Raw genomic sequence first — 19,401 nt, 5'->3', positions numbered from 1 at the left:
AAGTTTAATCACAATAGGAAGTGATGTCGTGCGATTATTTCATATATTTTGACATAATTTACCTTACTTGCTTGTTGTTTAGATGCTAATTTGTGTGAAAATTGCGCTTCATAGAGCTTAATTTACGTGTAGGAATGCTTGGACATGAATTGGAAAAAAGTTGCACGAAATGGTACCTCAGAGCTACAAAATGGAGCAATAAAATAAGAAGTGCAAGGCAATGAAAAGTCATGGCCATAGATAGTGCAAGGCATTGTCCAGGGCACTGTCATTGGTGCCCCAATCAGTGCCTTGCGTAGAAACAATGGTGCCACAGACAGTGCCTCGCGCCGACGATGCCATCCGAGCAAATTCTAATTCCTCATTAGTTTTGGACATGTAGAATTCGCCCCCTACCCTATAAATACCCCTTAAAGTTAGTTTTTTTGGGGTTATATAGGGAAGACATCATTAGAGAAGGGATTCGACCCAAGGAGGCAAAAACACGTTAGGAGCAAGGCGGAAAGTTCTTCCACGAGTTTTTCACTTCCTTCTTCCTATTTTCATTATTGGTTATAAATTCTAGTATTGTAGTTCTGCATATTATTACGAATAGTTAAGTTGTTATCTAGGGTTTTGATGGAACCTTTTGTAAAATAAATTCTCATTATGTTTTTATATAACTGAACCGTTAGATTTCGCTATTTGTTCAACTACGTGTTTACTGTTGTTGATTGAATGGCCATCAATTGACTGTGCCTATTTAGTGTGTATTGCTTGAGAGAGGGTATATATTTAGGTAGTTCTTGAACAACATCACTCCTAACGTCTGTGAGAGATCAATTCAGAGGGTTTAAAGGCGGGATTAGAGATAACGAAACCTTGGTGTGATCGGAGTGAGCGGTGAATTAGTTTCAGCTAGCGTAGTGCGAGAGAATATGTCTAGTAAATTGTGGCAATTGCACGAGAGAGAATTACGACACCCGAAATACTCACGATTGGTAGAGAAAACTTAGGCGAAATTATAGAAGACATAGCGGGAAGGATTCCGACAATTGAGAAAATCATAACTCTAGACCTCCTTAATCTTGTCCCCAAAATCTTAGTATCTTTAGTTGTATTATATTTTAATTTGCTAGTTAATTAGTAAGAAAACATAATCATAATACTTATAAATTAGAAATTGTTCGAGCTTGTATTTTTAGTGATACTTAATAGTTACAGCAAAATCTTAGTTCTCTGTGGGATTCGATTTTGGACTTTTAGACCGGATTATATTTGCAGCGACCGCTTATCTTTTTTAGGAGTAGAGTTGGGCGTAATCAGAAAGTGTCGAGTGCAGGAAGGCTCTGAGGACTTTCACACGGTAGGTATACCTATAAAGTATGATTTACAAGCTAGAGTATTTACTTTCAAAGTTACACTCAAAAGACAAGGAAGCAGCTTCAGTCAACACAGATATTAAACTAGGAAATATTTAGTCTAAGATCACAAAAACATCACAATTCCAAAAGAAGAAGAAAGAAAAGGGCTATACACTCTTATTCACAAGTTCAATACAGCATCAAGAAACTGAATGATGTCTTCTCCTCTGAAAAGGAAACCGACTTTCTGAATTTGCTTTTCCCACTACTGTCTTTGAATCTTTCATGTGGAATATTGCATTGAGCTTACTCAATTTCTTGGTAAATGACTTGAATAACTTATTGGCAGGATGTGGTTTTACTAGCTCCTGCTTCATAAACACATGATCTTTTTCTAAATCTGTAAGCCTCATTCTCATTCTTGTTACCTCAAGCTTCAATTCTCTATTTTCTCTCCTCACTGACGCATAATTATCTCTCGGAGAAATGCATCCGCTTCCTATTCCACTGCCTGAACGATGAGGAAACTGACTGTTCATTGACCCAAAGAATAACTGGTTTTGTCCCCCATTCATTGCATTTCTCAGCCTGATTTGTTCAAAATACAGCACTTGAACTGCCATTTGTACAGGCAGCCGCTCGTTTTGTGCAGCATGACTGCAGCCTTCTTGTGATAGTTTCTGGCAATCAATAGTTTTGCAGAGTTTATACCGTTCTGAGTCCTTAATGTTCGGATGAACCTGCGATAAAAATTTCATGTATCGCATTCAAACGCACTAACACGTGAAAATGTTCACTAAGCCTGCAGAACTGTGGACATGTGTCATTTCATTCTTATAAAGGAACGACAAGTTATTTCACATATCATCACTGAACTTTATCCATTATAACAGTAAGCAAAACACTTTTTTCACCAGTATAACAGTAAAGTCATATTAAAGCTTACCTTGAGGAAAATATCTACAGCTCGATACAGTCCATCATCAACTAGACGGCCATGGTCTGGAAGTAACTCCGCCAGTGCTGTAAACTTTAATGGTGTTAAATTTGAATCTAGTGCGACTTCTGTTAGATAATTGTCCAATAATTTTGAAACCTTAAGAATTGAGCTTTGTTTGGGAGATCCAGGGCTGTCAAAGTCAAAAACCATTCCGCATTCATCTCTTAGTTGGTTATCTTCTACATCATCCTCATCCAAATTTAAGAAAATGGAAAATATTCTTATGATTGAATCAGCGTCATATAGAGGGCTATGGTTGTTTCCATTCCCATTTCCAGGTATGAGAATATCCTCAAGAATTGCTTGATGCAGTTGTAGACCAATGCGCCTTTCTAGATCAGATCTACAAGAAGTAGATGCTGATGCTACTATTGCAGATTTTAACAAACTCGAAAGGAAGGCTATTGGGACTGTACTTTTCCTCGACGGTGTTGGTAGCAAGCTAACTATTGTTTCCACGGTGACCCTTTGTTTCTTTTGTAGATCCAAATCCAAGAAACTTCCTTTAACCAAACTAGGATCCTTAACAATGAACCCCTGAAGAGAATTTCGGGCATAGTTAATCAAGATTCTACTTATAATATCTTGTTTAAGACCCTTTATTTTAAATGCAGACAAAACCCTCTGAAACAATTCCAGGTTCAGCATAATTAGTGATTTGCCCCACCAGTCCGATGCTGTCTCTATATCAAGGCTTTTAATAGGTTTGGATGGGAAATTATGCTCCAATTTCAAAAAACCAGATGTAAGTTGCTCTTTACAAGCATTATTAGCAATAGCATTGATTAACCTACTTATGAGTTTGATTTCTTCTGATATTGGTAGTAGTTTCTCACAGCTGTGAAGAACAGACACTGAGTTGGATATGTTTGGGAATACTGTGTCCTTCAAGAACACTTCGGTTCGTATTTCCAGGTTTTTATCGGAGATGTATTCTGTCATTTCCAGGAAACTGGATGCACATCTTAGCATTGCAACATTTGATATGGTAATCTCAACGTTCACTCCATAACAGAACTTCGCAGCGAGTTCGAATGCTTCAGATCCACCTGGAAGATCAGGAAGATTCAGTCTTGACATCTTTGAATCTTTTGCCTCAAGCAGCAGCTTTCTTATCCTTCCACTTCGAGATACTAAAGGGAACTGCAAAAAGAGTCTATATGCATTATAAACACGTCCAAGTGGTTTATTTTTCCTTCTTTTTTGTATGGTATTTTCCTATTGAAGAAGGGGCGGACCACAAGGGTCTATTGTACGCAGCCTTACCCTGCATTTCTGCAAGAGACTGTTTCCACAACTCGAACCCGTGACCTCCTGGTCACATGGCAGCAACTTTGTCAGTTACCCCAAGGTTCCCCTTTTATTTCATCTAGACAGGACGGCAATTATGTGGATCGACAACTTATACAACTAAACTTATGATTGTCCTTTCCAATCTATCTGTGGACCAACCATTAGTTGGCATGACTGTTGCTATTGCTAGACTTGAGTAGTTAAATAACTTATGAAGGGAATCAGTATATCAAGAATACAGGAGCAAAGCAAATTTTGGTGCTACATTATTCATACCTTGTGAAGAGCAAAACTGGCAGCTCCTACTTTTATTGTAAGATCACTAGAAACATCAGATATTGGCCTGCCACAGTAAATTTGGTCAATATTAAAAAGCTGTTGAAGAGAAAAGTTGTACCTAAGAGAAATCATGATATAGCACAATATCGTCTTAATAACAACAAAAATTTTCACAACAACAACAAAAAAAAAATACCCAATGTAATACCATAAGTGGGGTCTGGAGGGTGGTATGTACGCAAAACTTACCCCTACCTTATACAGATAGAGAGGTTGTTTCCGATAGCACAATATCGTCTTAATAAGAAACGAAAATGATAATCAACTTGTTCACTAGATGTACAAGTTACATGTCAAAAATAAAAGACTGGAATATTTGGATTCGATCTGAAAGTTATCTAGATACTAAATTGAAGCTTCAAACAACATAGCCATAAGGTAAACAAGCTGAAAATTTAAACTAAGCTACAATACCATTAGTATTCGGCATTCAGATCCAATTTAGCGAGTGGTATATCATCTTCTGGTTCATTCTTTGAAATCTATCCCTAGTTGTATGTGATGGCAAGGTTTACCATAGTCTAACAGCTAATTATATGACTCATATGTACTTGCTTGGGGCCCTCATAAGGTAGACAAGCTAAGCTGAAAATTATTGACATAACTATAGCTGTCCACACCATATGTTGAAACAAGAAAACGATCAGCTTGATCGTTGACTCAGAGGAAGATGCAGATTTTGGTCTACAGGTTCAACCACACATTTTCGACACATAGCATAGATATACATATGTGAGTCATCACAATCATATACCAAAGCTGGAAAATTGTTCCAATTTTTGTAAAAGTCAGGTCCTGTCATATTACTGATCAAAATATGGTCGGTCATAACCCATAAGTTGTGGTCATCTATCTGGGTGCTAAAATCTGGAAAGTGGTTTATTGCACCTTTAAGGGCAGCCCGGTGCACTAAGTTCCCGTTGTGCGAGGGGTACGGGGAAGGGCCGGACCACAAGGGTCTATTGTACACAGTCTTACCTGCATTTCTGCAAGACGTTGTTTCCATGCCTCGAACAAGTAACCTCCTAGTCACATGGGAGCAACTTTACCAGCTACGCAAAGGTTCTGGAAAATTTATTAATTTACACTATGCAGCACTGTTGCATAACCGTTTAACTGGTTCTAATTAGTGCAGCACTAATGAGAAATATCCAAATATGGTGAGAACTAATTAAGTCATTAGGAGAAAGAAAAGAAATTAGTACCATTCAGTAAGATGACCTCTAGACTTCTTCACAGATATGTTTGTCTTCAGTTCAGCAACTGTAACTACTCCCATCTTCTCAGCAAAACAAACAAAGCCTCAAACTTCAGCTTCAGCCTGCAAATTCCACTATATTAAATTCTCTGTGTCAATCAGTCCTTAAAACTAATACTAATATGTTTTGATCAACAGCTTTTCATTGTAAGAGCACATCAAAGTCCTAAACTAAGCTCAACTTTATTTGCTGGCATTTTATCTCTCTCTCCCCTTCTCTGGGTGAGTGCTTTTTGTGTCAAATATGGAAGAAAAGGGCAGAGAGCAGGCCCTCTTGAGTAATGAGAAAGTCTCATCAACACATACAAAGCCATTACCATTAAAATTATACACTAAAGGTGTATTTTAATCATGATAGCAAGAAGAGGCGGATCAACAATTTTTATGCAACCGTGGCACTATTATTTTTTTATCGCTGCCGGCTTTTTAGTATTCAGGGTACCAAGCTATTTATATAATCATTTTAAGGTATACACACATACATATATAAGATTTTTGTCTAAGTTTACGAGGTCCGGTAATCCCTCAATGGTAAAAGTAGATCCGCCTCTGATTATTAGCCAGCCATGCTTATTTTTCAGGTTGCTAAAGTTCATGATAGTATAAAAACTTAACGTTAATCTAAATGAATGTCTAAAGTACATTTAATTAGTTAAGTCAAAGGATACATTGTTCCTCTTAGTGCTACTTTACGGTGGAAAAGTGGTGTGAGTGACTTTTTTCAGCATGTTTTGGTTTTTTATCAAAGATGTTGGACTTCATTTGTGACAAAACTCAAGACTGTTTAGTAATGGGGCAGTAAAGTTGTTTAAATGTGAAACCATTAGTTTACAACAACAATAACTCTCAAATAAGTTAGGGGTCGCTTATGAGGATTGACAATTTTTTACTCTCTGCTAGTCTATCGCAACCCTTTTCTTTTATCATGTGATACTGTACAAGTTTAAGCTAAATTTAACAGTCTTATTTACTGAAAACCCCTTAGAAGATGATGTTTCAGGTGACTAACTGGGACATTGCTAGCGTGCACGCGTAATTTTAATGAATGCAAACATTGTGTCCTTTGCTGATGACATAATCGCCATTCATCAAATCATGAGAAGCTTTAATTTTCATCTTTGAGCCACACAACGTAATTTTTTTTATTTAGTTATGTCACTAATAAGGTAATTATTGGTTAAAATGCCAAATATACCCCTATACTACCAGAAAAGGTTTAAATATACCTCTAGTTATACTTTGAGTCCAAATATACCCATGTCGTTATACTATTAGTTCAAATACGCTCCTCTTCCGTTAAGTTTGTCTAAAGTGGACATCCAATCCTACGTGGCACTGACATTTGATGAGGTGATGCCATATGGCTTGCCATCTCAGCACCCCTAACCCATTTTACCCCTCCCTTATATATTTTTTTCACCACTAAAATTTTCTTCCCCTCCACCGCTATTGCCACCATTATTGTTGCCATGAAAAATATTGTTTTCCAAATTTTAATCTTTTATATATGGATTAAAGGCGTTAGGTGGCATGCCATGTGGCATCCGCCTCATCAAATGTCAGTGTCACGTAGGATTGGATATCCACTTTGGACAAACTTAACTGAAGAGGGGTATATTTGAACCAATAGTATTATGATTTACGGCAGGGGTATATTTGGACCAAAAGTATAACGAAGTGTATATTTAAACATTTTCTCATAGTACAGGGGTATATTTGGCCCTTTGCCGAAATCTCTATAACATGTGTCACTTAATAATTTATCGCAAATTAAACTATATTGATAGTGTATTATCTCAGGGGTATATCTAGAGTTTTGTCACCTGGTTCATCTGAACCCTGTACTTTCAATACGGAACTTAAATTTATGTGTAATAATGATAAAATTGCAATAAATAGTAGGTCTAGACAATGAATTTAATAGTTAATGCTATGAACTTTGAAGGTTGAACTCATAAAGTTTAAATTTTGAATCCGCCTCCGTGTTATCTACCGCATCAAAGCATGGGGATGAAACATGGAGTGGTCCGACTCAGTATTGCTCCAACATAGAAGTGTTATGGGGGCAATGATTGAAATGACCCAAATTAAATGCCAAATTGTTATTTGTAGCTGGCAATGGCTGTTGTGGTTGGGATCATAATGGGATCTGCAGTATAGATTTGAGAAATTGCATAGTGGGTATTTTTCTTTTTCTGACGCTGTTACTTTGACAATTAAAAGGTACTCACAGTTTGTTCAGGACCACATTGCAGGCTTTCTCCCAACAGGAAACAAAAAGGTTAATCTTAACGAAACAGTCGCTTTTTTTATGAATAATTTATCTGAACTTATCTTTTCCTATTGACACATCTCAAATGCTTTTCCCTTAAGGTCTCAGGCGCCACCAACACATCTTAACATTAACCTATAATAACTACTCCCATAACTTCTTTGTTTGACTGATCCACAATCAATGGCGAACGCAGAATTTTCGTTATAAAAGTAAATATACCAGAAAATTAAGGGGAGTCAATACATAGTATATATACATATAATTTATTTTTTTACCTATCTACAGAGTGTATTTTTCCCGCAAAAGGGTGTCATGGTAATCAAAGAATTTTAGTAATACACTTGAGGGTCTTTCGGATACAAACTCTTTATTTCATTGGGGTAGGGGTAAGGTCTGCGTACACACTACCATCCCCAGATCCCATTGTGGGATTTTATTGAGTCAGTTGTTGATATTCGAAGTCTTATAAAAAGCTAATTCCATTTGCACCTCGAGCAACACTACTTCAAACTCCACGTATATTTTCCGCACAACTGATGCTCTCCTTGTTTTAGCTTGTTCGCATGAAATATTTCCATTCTTGCACTTAAAAATAAGTAAAACTTGCATATTATAGTGAAAGATCTTACAAATTATGTTCTTTTTTTGTTCTTTCATTGAGGGGTTAGTAAGTTTTGGACCTTATGAAGAAGAGCAAGAGCAGCCAATAGGGATATAAAACGATATTTTTTCAATAAAAAGGTCCAGAAGATTGGACCCACCAAAAAGGCTTGTTGCTGCAATGATGTGTACACAAAAGAAGAAAACTCCACAAACATAAAATTTTAACAAATTCAAAAGAAACAACTCAATAATGCTCTTTATTTTCGTTTCTTTTTATTTTCGTCTCTTTTGGGCATGTGATATTCTTAAAAAGACTGAGGCAAATAAAAACTTGGCACATTTTCGATCGGAAAATATCAATCAAGAGAAAAGAAAAATAAGAATTGATCGATGGAGTTATGAGAGTTGCTATACATTTCTCGAATGGTACAATCAAATATCCGGCTCATACTTACGCACAAGAAGGATTAACAACTTTTAATAATTGGAAGGCAGAGGGTAGGGGGAAAACTCCGCTCATTCCTTTTAGTTTGCTCCAAGAAGGACTAGCAACTTCTAATACTTGGAAACTCTACATCAGTAAACAACTGGTTTTACCATTAATGACATGCTCTTGTAGCGATAGAAATGTCATTGACAATATCCAAGACCACAATTTCTAACGATAGGTGGCAGGTACCAAAAGTCTTTCTTAAACTTTGTACCAACCAGGCAAGTTGAACAAATGATAAAATTTTCTCAACATTAATTCTAAGTCAGGCCATAAGATATGGGAAAACTTATGAAAACACCTTACAATGAAGTGAATAGTTCTTGTTATTTGAAATTTATTCTTCAAAAAGGAAACTTGCGAGGCCATGAACAGGTTAAGATATTATGTCCACATTGAACCATTTATAAATCCAGGGAAAGTATTGCACGTCTAGAAACACCAAAGCATAGAATTTACAAAAAGATGCGGCATTTAAATGACATGACAATCAGGAACATGAGGAAATAATACTGCACGGCTGAAATATATACTGCAAGGAATTCAAGTGCCGCCAACTTCTGAAAAAAGGTGGTGATATTCTAACAACTGCACAAGTTGCCTACTCAGGCAAGGTCAAAAAAATTCCCTGCTATTGTCCTTAGCTAATAATCAAAACCCAGCTGTACTCACACTTCAATAGTGCCAAGAGCATTCAATATCACCCAGGTATCAGCTTGTTGCCTCAGGCCAAGTACTTGAACAAGTTTGGGTTCTCTTTGTCTCTTTCCAAGTAGTCCCGAGTGATAAGATCTTCAATCCGCTTTTTGATTGCTTTGAAATCAGGCTACACACAAGTTTTATAATTTTAGGATAGGTAAAATAGAAAAATTCAACAATTAGAATACACAAACAAACATCTCTCTCCAAATAGAGCCCATAACTATATTTCAGGATAAAACTATTTGGGAGGCGGAGAAGACACTTGCAAAGAGAATATGATAAGATATTGGCAATCTTCGGTTACAAATTTTACACCTCAAAGTACAGAATTATCAGCACTCCACATATCCTACTATATACCTCATAGTTTTGAGGCGGTGAACATGCTTGGCACTAAAGAAAATATACACATATATAACAAACTAGAGGTCACGGACAAAATGATATTTTCAGTATTTCCTTCGCAGACATCCTTCCCAGGCAACTTGGGGGTGTGGGGTGGGAGGAGGGGAGGGATTATATGCTTGCTTTCCCTCAAAAAGGTCACTCCATGTTGGACTGAAATAACCCTCTTTTCATTTAACATTTTGATGAAGAGAGTTTTTTTTTAAAAAAAGGATAGCAGGTCACAGAGAAGTCAACATCCTCCTGTTGCCCCCCTGTCATATTAGTAGGTAAGAAACGGAAAATAACAGGGGAAAAAAGGTACAGAAAAAAATAAATCTAATAAAGAAACTGAAAGATTTCATTCTCGCAGCTTATATTAGATGGCTAGTCGAGCAACAGGCTCAGTATAATTCAACCTTCAAAAGTCAATCATGCACCATAAATGCAAAACTAAGAGGGTAAATCATACTTATCCTTCTTTCCCGAATTTTTTTTTTTGAAGGAGCAGACAACAAGTGATAACAGTTGGAGATATTCTACTAGCAAACCGATCCCTAGGACATCGATAACTTGTTAAAACAAAACGAAAACAAATTTTAAGCAACATGCAATTGGATAGCAAGCAAGAAAAAATGGAATGTCCAATGTGGAGCAACAGTCATCCATTTTCAAATTGAAGGTCATGGTCACCATTTAGGCAGGCCAAATTATGTTGCTTTCCTAAATGGAATACCTAACCTGAGGAAATCCAAAAGATGAAGAAGTGGCATATACCTTAAACATGCGGCTCAATTGCTCAACACACTCGGACACGAGCTGCGAATGGGGAAGCACCTTCCGGCTCTTCATTATGCGCACTATACAAGCATCAATTGCATAACGTCTGTCCTTGTCAACATCCTCGACCACTTTTTTCCTTTCATCTACAGGAGGCAAAGGGATCTGGATGGTAGAAATAAGTCATTGAGAAAAAGTGTCCCAGGTGCACATATAGGGGAAGCATCATAGCAAAATATAAGTAGCTGTAAACAGTATGTATACCCTAATCCTCCTCATTCTGTCAGTAAACTTGGAGTTGAATTCAAAATGATCTGTTGGCGAAACAGTTCTACTAGTAGGCTCTTTGGTCAGAATTTTATACTTGGCACATGACAGGGATTGAAGCAATCTGACTAAGTCATCGTCTGCCAAATTTAACTGACTTTTGATATCTGAGTAACTCAATCTATCCGAAGCATTAAACAGTAATAGAGCAGCAGCCTGAAAATAAGAACATTAATCAATAACAATATTTGGTATCTGACAGGGGTGCTGCAGCGGAGCAATTTCACAAACTGATCACCTGGTAAGTTCCCACAATCAGTTCAATAGTTTTTGGTTCAAACTTGCCATTGATGTTACATGTACCCAATGAATAAATCCAAGTCAATTTCCTGTGTTTCGTTTTTGTCTGATAAAATTCCTTGAAGACTTCGACACACTTCACCTGAGATACCAACAGCAAAGTGTAAATCATGGGTAACAACAAAACAGGAAAAATCAAATCAGCAGCAGCAATTGAATTATTATAGATCTCAAGAGAAGCAGATCTCACCATTTCCACGGGGAGACTCAGATCAGAAGATTTATAACTAGGCCAAAAGCCAGTTGTAAGAACTGTGACAGTCAAATCTATTCCAGGATTAGCTGCCGAGTTGTTGCTGAGATATTCCTGAAAGTGGTTCTGATTTTCCTTCGCTAACGTCAAGTCTGTCACCTGTTTTGTTATTTCAAACCATAAGTTTCAACACGATATTTCTCAGGGGGAGGATAAAATTAGAAGTAATACACTCTCCTCACCATTCCCTCCATCTTCGACGTAAACTGCCCACCACACTGCTGCTTTAACTTTGTTAAGATAAGCCGTTCATGGTCGTCATTGGCACTTTTATCAAAAAGCAATCGACGAGAAAGCTTCTTCCTATAAAATTATGAAGACAGCATATAACAAATGGCTAAAGATGTAACAAGAAACTAGTTACTCAGCCAAAAAAAAAAAGTTAGATGTAGCTTCCAACCTGTAGAACTCAGCAAACAGGTCTTTGTCACTGATATATGCTAGAAGCTTGACCACCTACATAAAACATAAACGGTTATGATCCTATAATAATAGCTGAAATATTGACAGACCATCAGAAAGTGAAGTAGGATGTTGGTTAGTGCTACCTTATCCAATGTTTCCTCAATAGCATCATCACTGAGTTTTTCACTCCCACCCTTCTTAAGGATATTATCACAGTAAGAAGCAAGGAGCTCTGCACTAGAACAGCCAGCAACAACTTTATTACAGAAGACCTCAAATGCCTCTTTCAGAGCCTATAGAAGTTCAAAATTTAGACATCAGAAATCATATCCCAAATTATTCAAGGTAAAAAGCATAACTCCACAACAACAGCAGTTGGATATACCTTGTGAAAGAGAGAGTTATTTGCAAAACAGTTGGTCACATATGCCATATACTTGTCATGCAGCTCAATAACCTTCCTAACAAAGACCTGAGGAAAGAGAGGGGTAAACACAGTTGAACCATCGTAAAAATTGAAATTACGTAAAATTTCAGAGAAGTGGATTTACCTGTTCCTGTGAACCACTGGAACTTTCAGCCTGTAGAATTACATAAACATCAGTATTTCAAATTCCACTGATAATGAGTTAATACCAAAGGAAAAACAATAGCTCGCAAATCATAAGAACAACATTTTTTTTGATAAGGTAAATAACAGGGTGGGTGCTATCGTGCGCCGTGTGTTGGGTGATCATAAGAACAACATGTGGATGCAACTTCACGTATATGTTTTTATTTCTGCTAATACTTTTTAATCCACTCAAATTCCTTGTTTTCTAGATTACTTGATTATTTTCAGAGATTGGGTTGCTTAAGCATAGTCCTCTTCACCTTCCCTTGTTTTTTCCTACTTATAGGACTCCCTGCACACCTAAGATGAAACTTTTTCTCTAATAGTTCTAGAAGCATGAAAGTAATTAAAATAAGAAAAAATGTGTCAAAACCATATTGTCAAGTGAAGCACAACATGAATTTAGCCAACTGACCTTGTTACTTGCTGAATCTTCGGCCTGTTGCACTAAGACCATGCCTTCAGCAGTGACATGCTGCAAAATATGTACCATCACGAAGTGTTTAGACACCCAAAATGAAAAGAAAAAACAAAAAAAAGAACTCAACGAAAACCGGAGATTGCTCAACAGACATAGAAGACCAATACCTGCTTAAACATATTTGCAACTGGTTCCAGCCCTTTAGGGATTCTGTGGAATAACCTATACATTCGAGATAAATCTTCTACCTGACATGAATAGAGATTGTAGGAATAAGGAATAAAACAAAATAATCAAATAAGATGTCAAATACATACCGACTATCAGACACCTAATGTGGAAGGAATTAATACCTTATCGTCTCTAAGCAAAGCTCGGCATCCAGAATGCTCTTTCTCAAGCAATTGATTGGTATATACAACCAATAACTCATTTTGCACTTTCTGCAGCACAAGTTAAGTCTCAACTTTGGAGAATAGATACAACTAGAGGCACATTTAACATAACTCGTTTCAAAACTGAACAAACTTAGCCTGCTAAATATCAGGTAAAAGGGAAATCAGCATATAAAAGTTTATCATTGCGAGGACAGCATGCATTTATAAATGAGAACCTTATACGGCTTCTGAACCTTATTCAAGTACTGTAAATAACAATGTCAAGGAGTAAGTAAATAGCTACTGCAATTTAACATAAATCTGAAACTGTTTATTTTGAAGTTCTAAATGGCTTTCTCCGGTAGTTAAGATGCCACGAAAATCCTTATATTTCAATTTTCAAGTGCCTCATTAAATTCCAATACTGACCTCCAGAAGTTTTGCCTCGCTGCTAGAGTGTAAATAATGAGACACTCTATCCTTCTCTTTTTTTAAGCACTCCTCTGCCTGTTTTTGGAATAACAGGTATTAGAGTTCATTCCGGGATATTGACACAACCAACTTATGCAGCAAATGGAATTGCAGATAGGATTTTTACCTTCAACATATAATCTGGACAAGAATCTTCCACAATCCAGTTTGATGCTTTTCGAGAATAATATGCGGCAGTATCTTTAAGCATGGCATCTTCAAAGTCATTTTCGTAGTACTCCATCTCCCCCATTCCAATTTCGACAAATATACCAAGCACATTCTTCAATAAAGCTCTATCAATCTGCTCACCCTCACGTTCTTGATCAATCTGATAAAAAAGGACTGTCAATGAGACCCTTATTCCTGGCATAAAGTATGATACAAAATTGTGTAAAATGAAGAAGGCAAGAGACTTGCCAGTGCTATAACTGCATCTCTTGCTTTACTTTTCAGCTCCTGATAAACCTATTATCAACAATCACAAAACTAAATATCATGTACAACAACGATACAAAGAGTATTTATCCCAGAAAAATTGAAACATAAAGAAGATAAGTGAACCAAATATCAGTATATCAAATAAAATTCATAAAGACTAACCAAATCACGGAAGCACGTCAGACCAACTTCATTAAGTGCTGGGAGTGACCTTCGAGCAATAAAATACCGATCAAGATAATGGAAGAACCGTGAAAGCCACCTGACCATAAGTTTATGATTTGCCCATCTTTTTACAAGCTCCCTCAGCATAAACTCATCATGCTTCTCTCTCAAAGAAGACAGAACCTAAAAAAGAATATAAAAACAGATGAGAAACTTGAATAGGAAAAGCAGAGCAGTGAGAATACTCAATGCTAAATCAAGAAGTATTTTAGATGGATTTGCACCATTTCACTGTTTAGTAATCAACTTACCTCAACCTGTGAGTTTGTATTGGTATATGAAGTATAAGTTACACTAAATAAAAAACCACAATAATATAGTCCATACATACATCTTATTCATATATTTAAGAAATTCTGAATTTTGTGATAAAATTGACATGGCAACATTTAACACACACAGAGCATTATAAAGTTAATGAACATGGTCCAGCACACTTACAGCATCAACTATACCTCAACCCTAATGAACTATGCAACACAACTTGGTAGAGATAAGTCTTACAGCCAAAGGTTCTTACTGTAGTATTGATGTATTCTTCAAAAGCTTCCTTGTATTTCTCATATAGCTGCTGAGAGTAATCATGAGGCGGCTTCTGTGTACACATGTTATAGATAGTGCTATTCTTCAAATTAAGGATAATTCAAAAAGAAATACCAGCCAAAAGGATGAAAAGTTTAAAGCAGAAAAAACATGATTTAGAAAAGGAAATGTAACTCTAAGCACAGAGAAAGTTATGGATACGTGTAGAGCATCATGTACTCTTCAGAACTAAATGAATCTGGACTCCCTTCTAAAATTATTTTTAATTTTGTGATTCCCTTCTGCATGAACTCCCATCCTTCCTCCAACTCAATAGTCTTCATCTGGTTCATCGTCATCTCCGGTAACTCTTGTAACAACAATCTGCATATTGAGCAGTTGGAAAAGCCCCCACATTAGTTTATCAAGAAAGAAAAAGCCACATTAACACAACAGTATATAACTAATTTGTAAAAGCCAATCCCACGCAAAGCAATAATCTATTAAAAATATAACTATTTAACATTTAACCGGAAAAACAAAATAAAAACGAATAAGCACAAAATAGTTGTGAACGGTTACATCATAACTTGACTAGCTTTAGTCTGGACATTACAACAAGTATTACATTTATTTTATCACAAACCCACCCACCCCCACAAACAAAAAAAAAAAACAGCATAGGCTCGCATATCCCCTTCACCAATCATATGCAGCATTCGATGAAATCAAATATTTACAAAGATAGTCATAGATTTTCAGATATATTAATTCTTTTCTGCTTAAACAACAAATTAGTATATACCATCAGAAAGTCAAGCGACTATGGAAGCAAATAACGAACGCGTAATATTGACATGTAAAAATCACTAAGGACAATGATTATATATCGAAAGCAGAAAAAAAAATTAAATTACGCGTAATAAACTTAGTGTTCTATGTGAAATCATAGGACAAAAGAGTTAGGGTTAGGGTTTGTGTCAAAATTAGAGATAGACTGAAAGGAAAATACATAGAGGGCGATGGGAGGGAAAAACAATCGAGAGAAAAATAGAAACATACAATTTGAATCGTCAGAGAAAGATAACACACACGAGGAGATCGCTGCAGAGGAGCAAAGCTAGGGCAGAAGAGAGCAAAACCAAGCTTGGAATAAAAGAAAAAGAGTTTTGAGGGGAAAAAAATAGAGGGAGAGAGAGGGAATTTGAGGCAGAAATTGGCTACTTATAATTTGTGTACATTTGTTGGTATATTTATTCGACCCTATATATGATTTTATTATTTGTGTAGTTTTTTACTCTTTTTTTCCTTTTGTTTGGTCAAATTATTTTTGTGGTTACAACCAGTATGACTCCGTGATATTTTGAACTTTCAAAATTAATTGAAATTAAAAGTATAAATATTTAAAAAGAAAGGAAAAACCATCAATAACGAATAATATTGTAACTGTAACATTATTAATTTCTAATACTATATAATAAAATACTATGAATAATTTAATGTTTATCCAGAATGAGAGACTTATTTCAAAATTGATCTTTAAATTCATCTTTAACAAGAAAATTAATTTTCTTAAGTTATTAAAATATGTGTAATTATGCGAAGGAGTATAGCAACAATTATTACACCTCAATCTCCAATAAGTTGGGTCCGCTAAACTAATAAAAATATAACCAATTGGATAACTTTTAAAATAGTGATCATTTATTCTTTTCTAATATGTTGAGAACAATTCCTACGTATTTTTTTATTGAATAAAACAATAGAACAATTTGTGGTCTGCTCGTGAGAAGAAAAAAAAACGGCTTATCAGTTAGCTGACCCTATTTATGCCTTCTAAATAAACTTTTTTGGTTCTAAAAGGAACTTAAAAATATATAGCTTTCCAAAAAAAATTGCAAAAAAACCCTTAATCTTCCTGAAATTAAACCACAGTCTGTGCATAATAACCTTAATCTTCGTGCAATGTACCAGATTCTGCTGCGTATAATAACCACAGTCATCCAAAAGCACCTTCTGAATCTCAATAATAGTGAATAACACCAAAATTAAATGGAAGAATATTGAATCTGGTAATTTTCAGTCAAGTAAAAATCGAAGTTAAACTCGCGTGTTAAAATATAAGACTAAATCTGAATATAATATGTTAATAAATATAATAACTGTTGGATTAATATTTTAAGCCTAACCGGATTTACTAAGACTTTTTTTACTTCATATATTACCGAATAAAATGAGCTTAAATAAAGTGACATGACATGATATTGAAAGAGATGCAATACATATATCTGATATAGTACATAAATAGTTATTCAAGTAATGCAGGAGAAATAAATGATAAATTATTGGGGGGGGGGGGGAATAAATACATGGAACACACATATTTGACAACTAATTTACTGTTGGAATCGAAAGTTCTCGAAGGGTTTGAGGGTTTGAGGCAGAAAGTTTTGATTTGAGTGTGTTTGGTATTTTGGACGGATTTGAGGAGTTTGGGGCATTGGGCCTAATTGGCATTGGACGGGTTTAATATTTTTGGGCCTAATTGTGGTCTACACAATTTAGTGTACAGCACATGCTACACTATATTTTAGGTAGTTTTCCCATACTTTTTTTATTTAATTATTTGTTCCATCTTTGTATTCCTTTAATGTACAACTTGGCCACTTGCCAATGCAGGAGGTTACCCTAAAGCTTTTCTTCTGTATATAAGTTTGGGATTGTACACTTGATAAAGACAAGTTTTTTCTCATTCATCAAATACACAAGCAGAAAATTACAGTTTCGTTTTTCTTTTTTCATGGTATCAGAGCAAGTTTAATTCTGGTATTTTTCTGCTTTCTCAGTCACAAATCAGCTCCTTTCTTTTCTTCTTTCATCTTCATCTTGTCTTATATGGGTACTTCACCAGAATCATCCGACACTCTAGCTTCTGCTTCTGCTGTCACCACTAATGTTCCTGCACCTGCAGTGACCTTTGCTTCAGGAGTAATTGACTCCACTCACCCTTATTACCTTCATCCTTGTGACTACCCAGGGATGAACCTTGTATCCTCAGTTTTTGATGGCAAAGGATATGGAGGTTGGAGAAGGGCAGTTATCATTGCCTTGTCTGCAAAGAACAAGCTGGGATTCATCGATGGTACTCTTATCATCCCTAAGACTAATTCTGCAGTCCAGCAGACATGGGGTAGATGTAATGACATGGTACTTTCATGGCTTCTCAACTCTTTGTCCAAAGAGATAGCTGAAAGTGTGCTCTATTCACAGAGTGCAAACGATTTGTGGAGTGACCTGGAAGACAGATTTGGACATGCAAATGGAGCAAAGTTATTCCAATTATAAAAGGAATTAAGTTCAGTAGTGCAAGGTAATTCAAGTGTATCAACTTACTTCACCAAAATCAAAAGCCTATGGGATGAACTAGATGCACTCAATACATTTTCTGTTTGTGTATGTGAGTGTGAGTGTGGTACAAAAGTCAAAAGCTTGAAAGCACACCAAGATGAAAGACTTTTGCAGTTCCTAATGGGACTAAATGATATATTTATTGGGGTAAGGAGTAACATTCTATTGTCATCACCTTTACCCTCCATTGGACAGGCATACTCTCCGGTGATTCAAGACGAGAAGCAAAGGGAGATACATGTTACCCCTGCATACTCAGGGGAATCTGCCTCATTCATTGCTACCAACCAACAAGGAAGTTTCAGAAGATTTAGAAAACAGGATGCAGAAAACAAGTTTTGAATCTAAGAAGTATTTGGGAATTTGTTCCTATTGCAAAAAACCTAGACATAGCATCCAGAAATGTTATAGAATTCATGGGTTTCCAGCTGATTTCAAGTTCACAAGGGAGAAAAGATTTCAAGGAAGTGCCCAGGCAAACAAAGCTTCCTTCTCAAATGAAGAAAATGAACAGGGAAGTGCATCAGGAGTTCAGAATCTCACCAAAGAAAATGTGGCTGAGCTGTTGCAGCTTCTTCAGCAAGTGAGAGTGGGACATTCCAGTGCAGAAACCCCTGATGTTGCAGCAAATGTGAGACATGCTGGTATGACAAATTTATGTGAAAAATTAGCCTGTTTAATTCAAATCAATGATGAGTCTTGGATATTGGATAGTGGAGCAACAGAACATATGTCTTTCAACAAAAAAAAATTTACAGAATTAAAAACTTTGGCTAAACCTCTCATGGTAAAACTCCCAAACTCTTACAGAGTTCAGGTCACTCATTCAGGAACCATTTCTCTTTTGCCTAATCTAATTCTTCGAAATGTTCTTTACGTTCCATCCTTCAAATATAATCTGTTGTCTGTGCACAAGTTGTGCAGACAACTCAAGCAATATGTTTTATTCATACCTTTTTCATGTTTTCTTCTACATGGCCCTTCAGTGAAAAGCCCACTGGAGATTGGTAAAGAGGAAGGGGGCCTCTACATTTTTAGATCCAGACATACAACACCAGTGTCTAAGAGTCCACTCAAATTTAGAAGTATTTTTATTCCAAGAAGGAATTCTATTTCCAATCTTAGTTTGCATTCATGTTTTAGCTTTTCTGATTCAACTGTAAAAGACAAG

The 19,401-nt window shown here is 36.2% G+C and overlaps 3 protein-coding genes across 5 annotated transcripts; 1 reads left to right on the top strand and 2 right to left on the bottom strand.

Annotated features, from left to right (window-relative positions):
• Positions 1–1,390: 1,390 nt before the first annotated feature.
• LOC104210561 (BTB/POZ domain-containing protein At1g03010-like) lies at positions 1,391–5,622 on the bottom strand. 3 transcript variants are annotated; one of them, XM_009759489.2, is made up of 5 exons: positions 5,551–5,622; positions 5,181–5,296; positions 3,913–3,979; positions 2,290–3,486; positions 1,391–2,083 (listed from the first exon to the last, which is right to left on the bottom strand). In XM_009759489.2, the coding sequence occupies exons 2-5, from the start codon at positions 5,252–5,254 to the stop codon at positions 1,544–1,546; spliced, it is 1,878 nt and encodes a 625-aa protein (XP_009757791.1). In that variant the 5' UTR covers positions 5,255–5,296; positions 5,551–5,622; the 3' UTR covers positions 1,391–1,543. The 3 variants fall into 3 exon arrangements, with proteins under 3 accessions (XP_009757791.1, XP_009757790.1, XP_070006230.1); XM_009759488.2 differs by lacking the exon at positions 5,551–5,622 and having other exon boundaries at positions 5,181–5,499; XM_070150129.1 differs by lacking the exons at positions 5,181–5,296; positions 5,551–5,622 and adding an exon at positions 4,390–4,616.
• A 3,349-nt stretch (positions 5,623–8,971) lies between these two features.
• On the bottom strand, positions 8,972–16,022 carry LOC104210562 (cullin-1-like). The gene is made up of 20 exons (XM_009759491.2): positions 15,885–16,022; positions 15,045–15,206; positions 14,821–14,920; positions 14,238–14,423; positions 14,055–14,102; positions 13,762–13,965; positions 13,593–13,670; positions 13,140–13,229; positions 12,954–13,034; positions 12,781–12,840; positions 12,304–12,333; positions 12,138–12,224; positions 11,896–12,045; positions 11,748–11,803; positions 11,530–11,650; positions 11,285–11,446; positions 11,033–11,176; positions 10,732–10,950; positions 10,465–10,632; positions 8,972–9,427 (listed from the first exon to the last, which is right to left on the bottom strand). The coding sequence occupies exons 2-20, from the start codon at positions 15,179–15,181 to the stop codon at positions 9,326–9,328; spliced, it is 2,223 nt and encodes a 740-aa protein (XP_009757793.1). The 5' UTR covers positions 15,182–15,206; positions 15,885–16,022; the 3' UTR covers positions 8,972–9,325.
• Positions 16,023–17,717: 1,695 nt separating this feature from the next.
• On the top strand, positions 17,718–18,167 carry LOC138871760 (uncharacterized). The gene has a single exon (XM_070149660.1). The coding sequence runs from the start codon at positions 17,718–17,720 to the stop codon at positions 18,165–18,167; it is 450 nt and encodes a 149-aa protein (XP_070005761.1).
• Positions 18,168–19,401: the final 1,234 nt, after the last annotated feature.

Source organism: Nicotiana sylvestris, chromosome 6, assembly GCF_000393655.2.
Source record: "Nicotiana sylvestris chromosome 6, ASM39365v2, whole genome shotgun sequence".
Classification (NCBI taxonomy): Eukaryota; Viridiplantae; Streptophyta; class Magnoliopsida; order Solanales; family Solanaceae; genus Nicotiana; species Nicotiana sylvestris.
The sequence above is the reverse complement of the archived record's forward strand: the minus strand, read 5'-3'. Positions and strand labels throughout refer to the sequence as shown.

What these genes read in the sequence shown, in the direction of transcription:
- LOC104210562 (XM_009759491.2), bottom strand. Translation starts at nt 15,181, where the DNA reads ATGACGATGAACCAGATGAAGACTATTGAGTTGGAGGAAGGATGGGAG. An exon ending in AAGATTCAGCAAGTAACAAG is followed by an intron (nt 12,334 to 12,780) that starts GTCAGTTGGCTA and finishes GTAATTCTACAG; the next exon opens with GCTGAAAGTTCCAGTGGTTC. An exon ending in TTGAGGAAACATTGGATAAG is followed by an intron (nt 11,804 to 11,895) that starts GTAGCACTAACC and finishes TGTTTTATGTAG; the next exon opens with GTGGTCAAGCTTCTAGCATA.
- LOC104210561 (XM_009759489.2), bottom strand. Translation starts at nt 5,254, where the DNA reads ATGGGAGTAGTTACAGTTGCTGAACTGAAGACAAACATATCTGTGAAG. An exon ending in CCAGTTTTGCTCTTCACAAG is followed by an intron (nt 3,487 to 3,912) that starts GTATGAATAATG and finishes CTCTTTTTGCAG; the next exon opens with TTCCCTTTAGTATCTCGAAG. An exon ending in CTGTAGATATTTTCCTCAAG is followed by an intron (nt 2,084 to 2,289) that starts GTAAGCTTTAAT and finishes TTTTTATCGCAG; the next exon opens with GTTCATCCGAACATTAAGGA.
- LOC138871760 (XM_070149660.1), top strand. Translation starts at nt 17,718, where the DNA reads ATGGGTACTTCACCAGAATCATCCGACACTCTAGCTTCTGCTTCTGCT.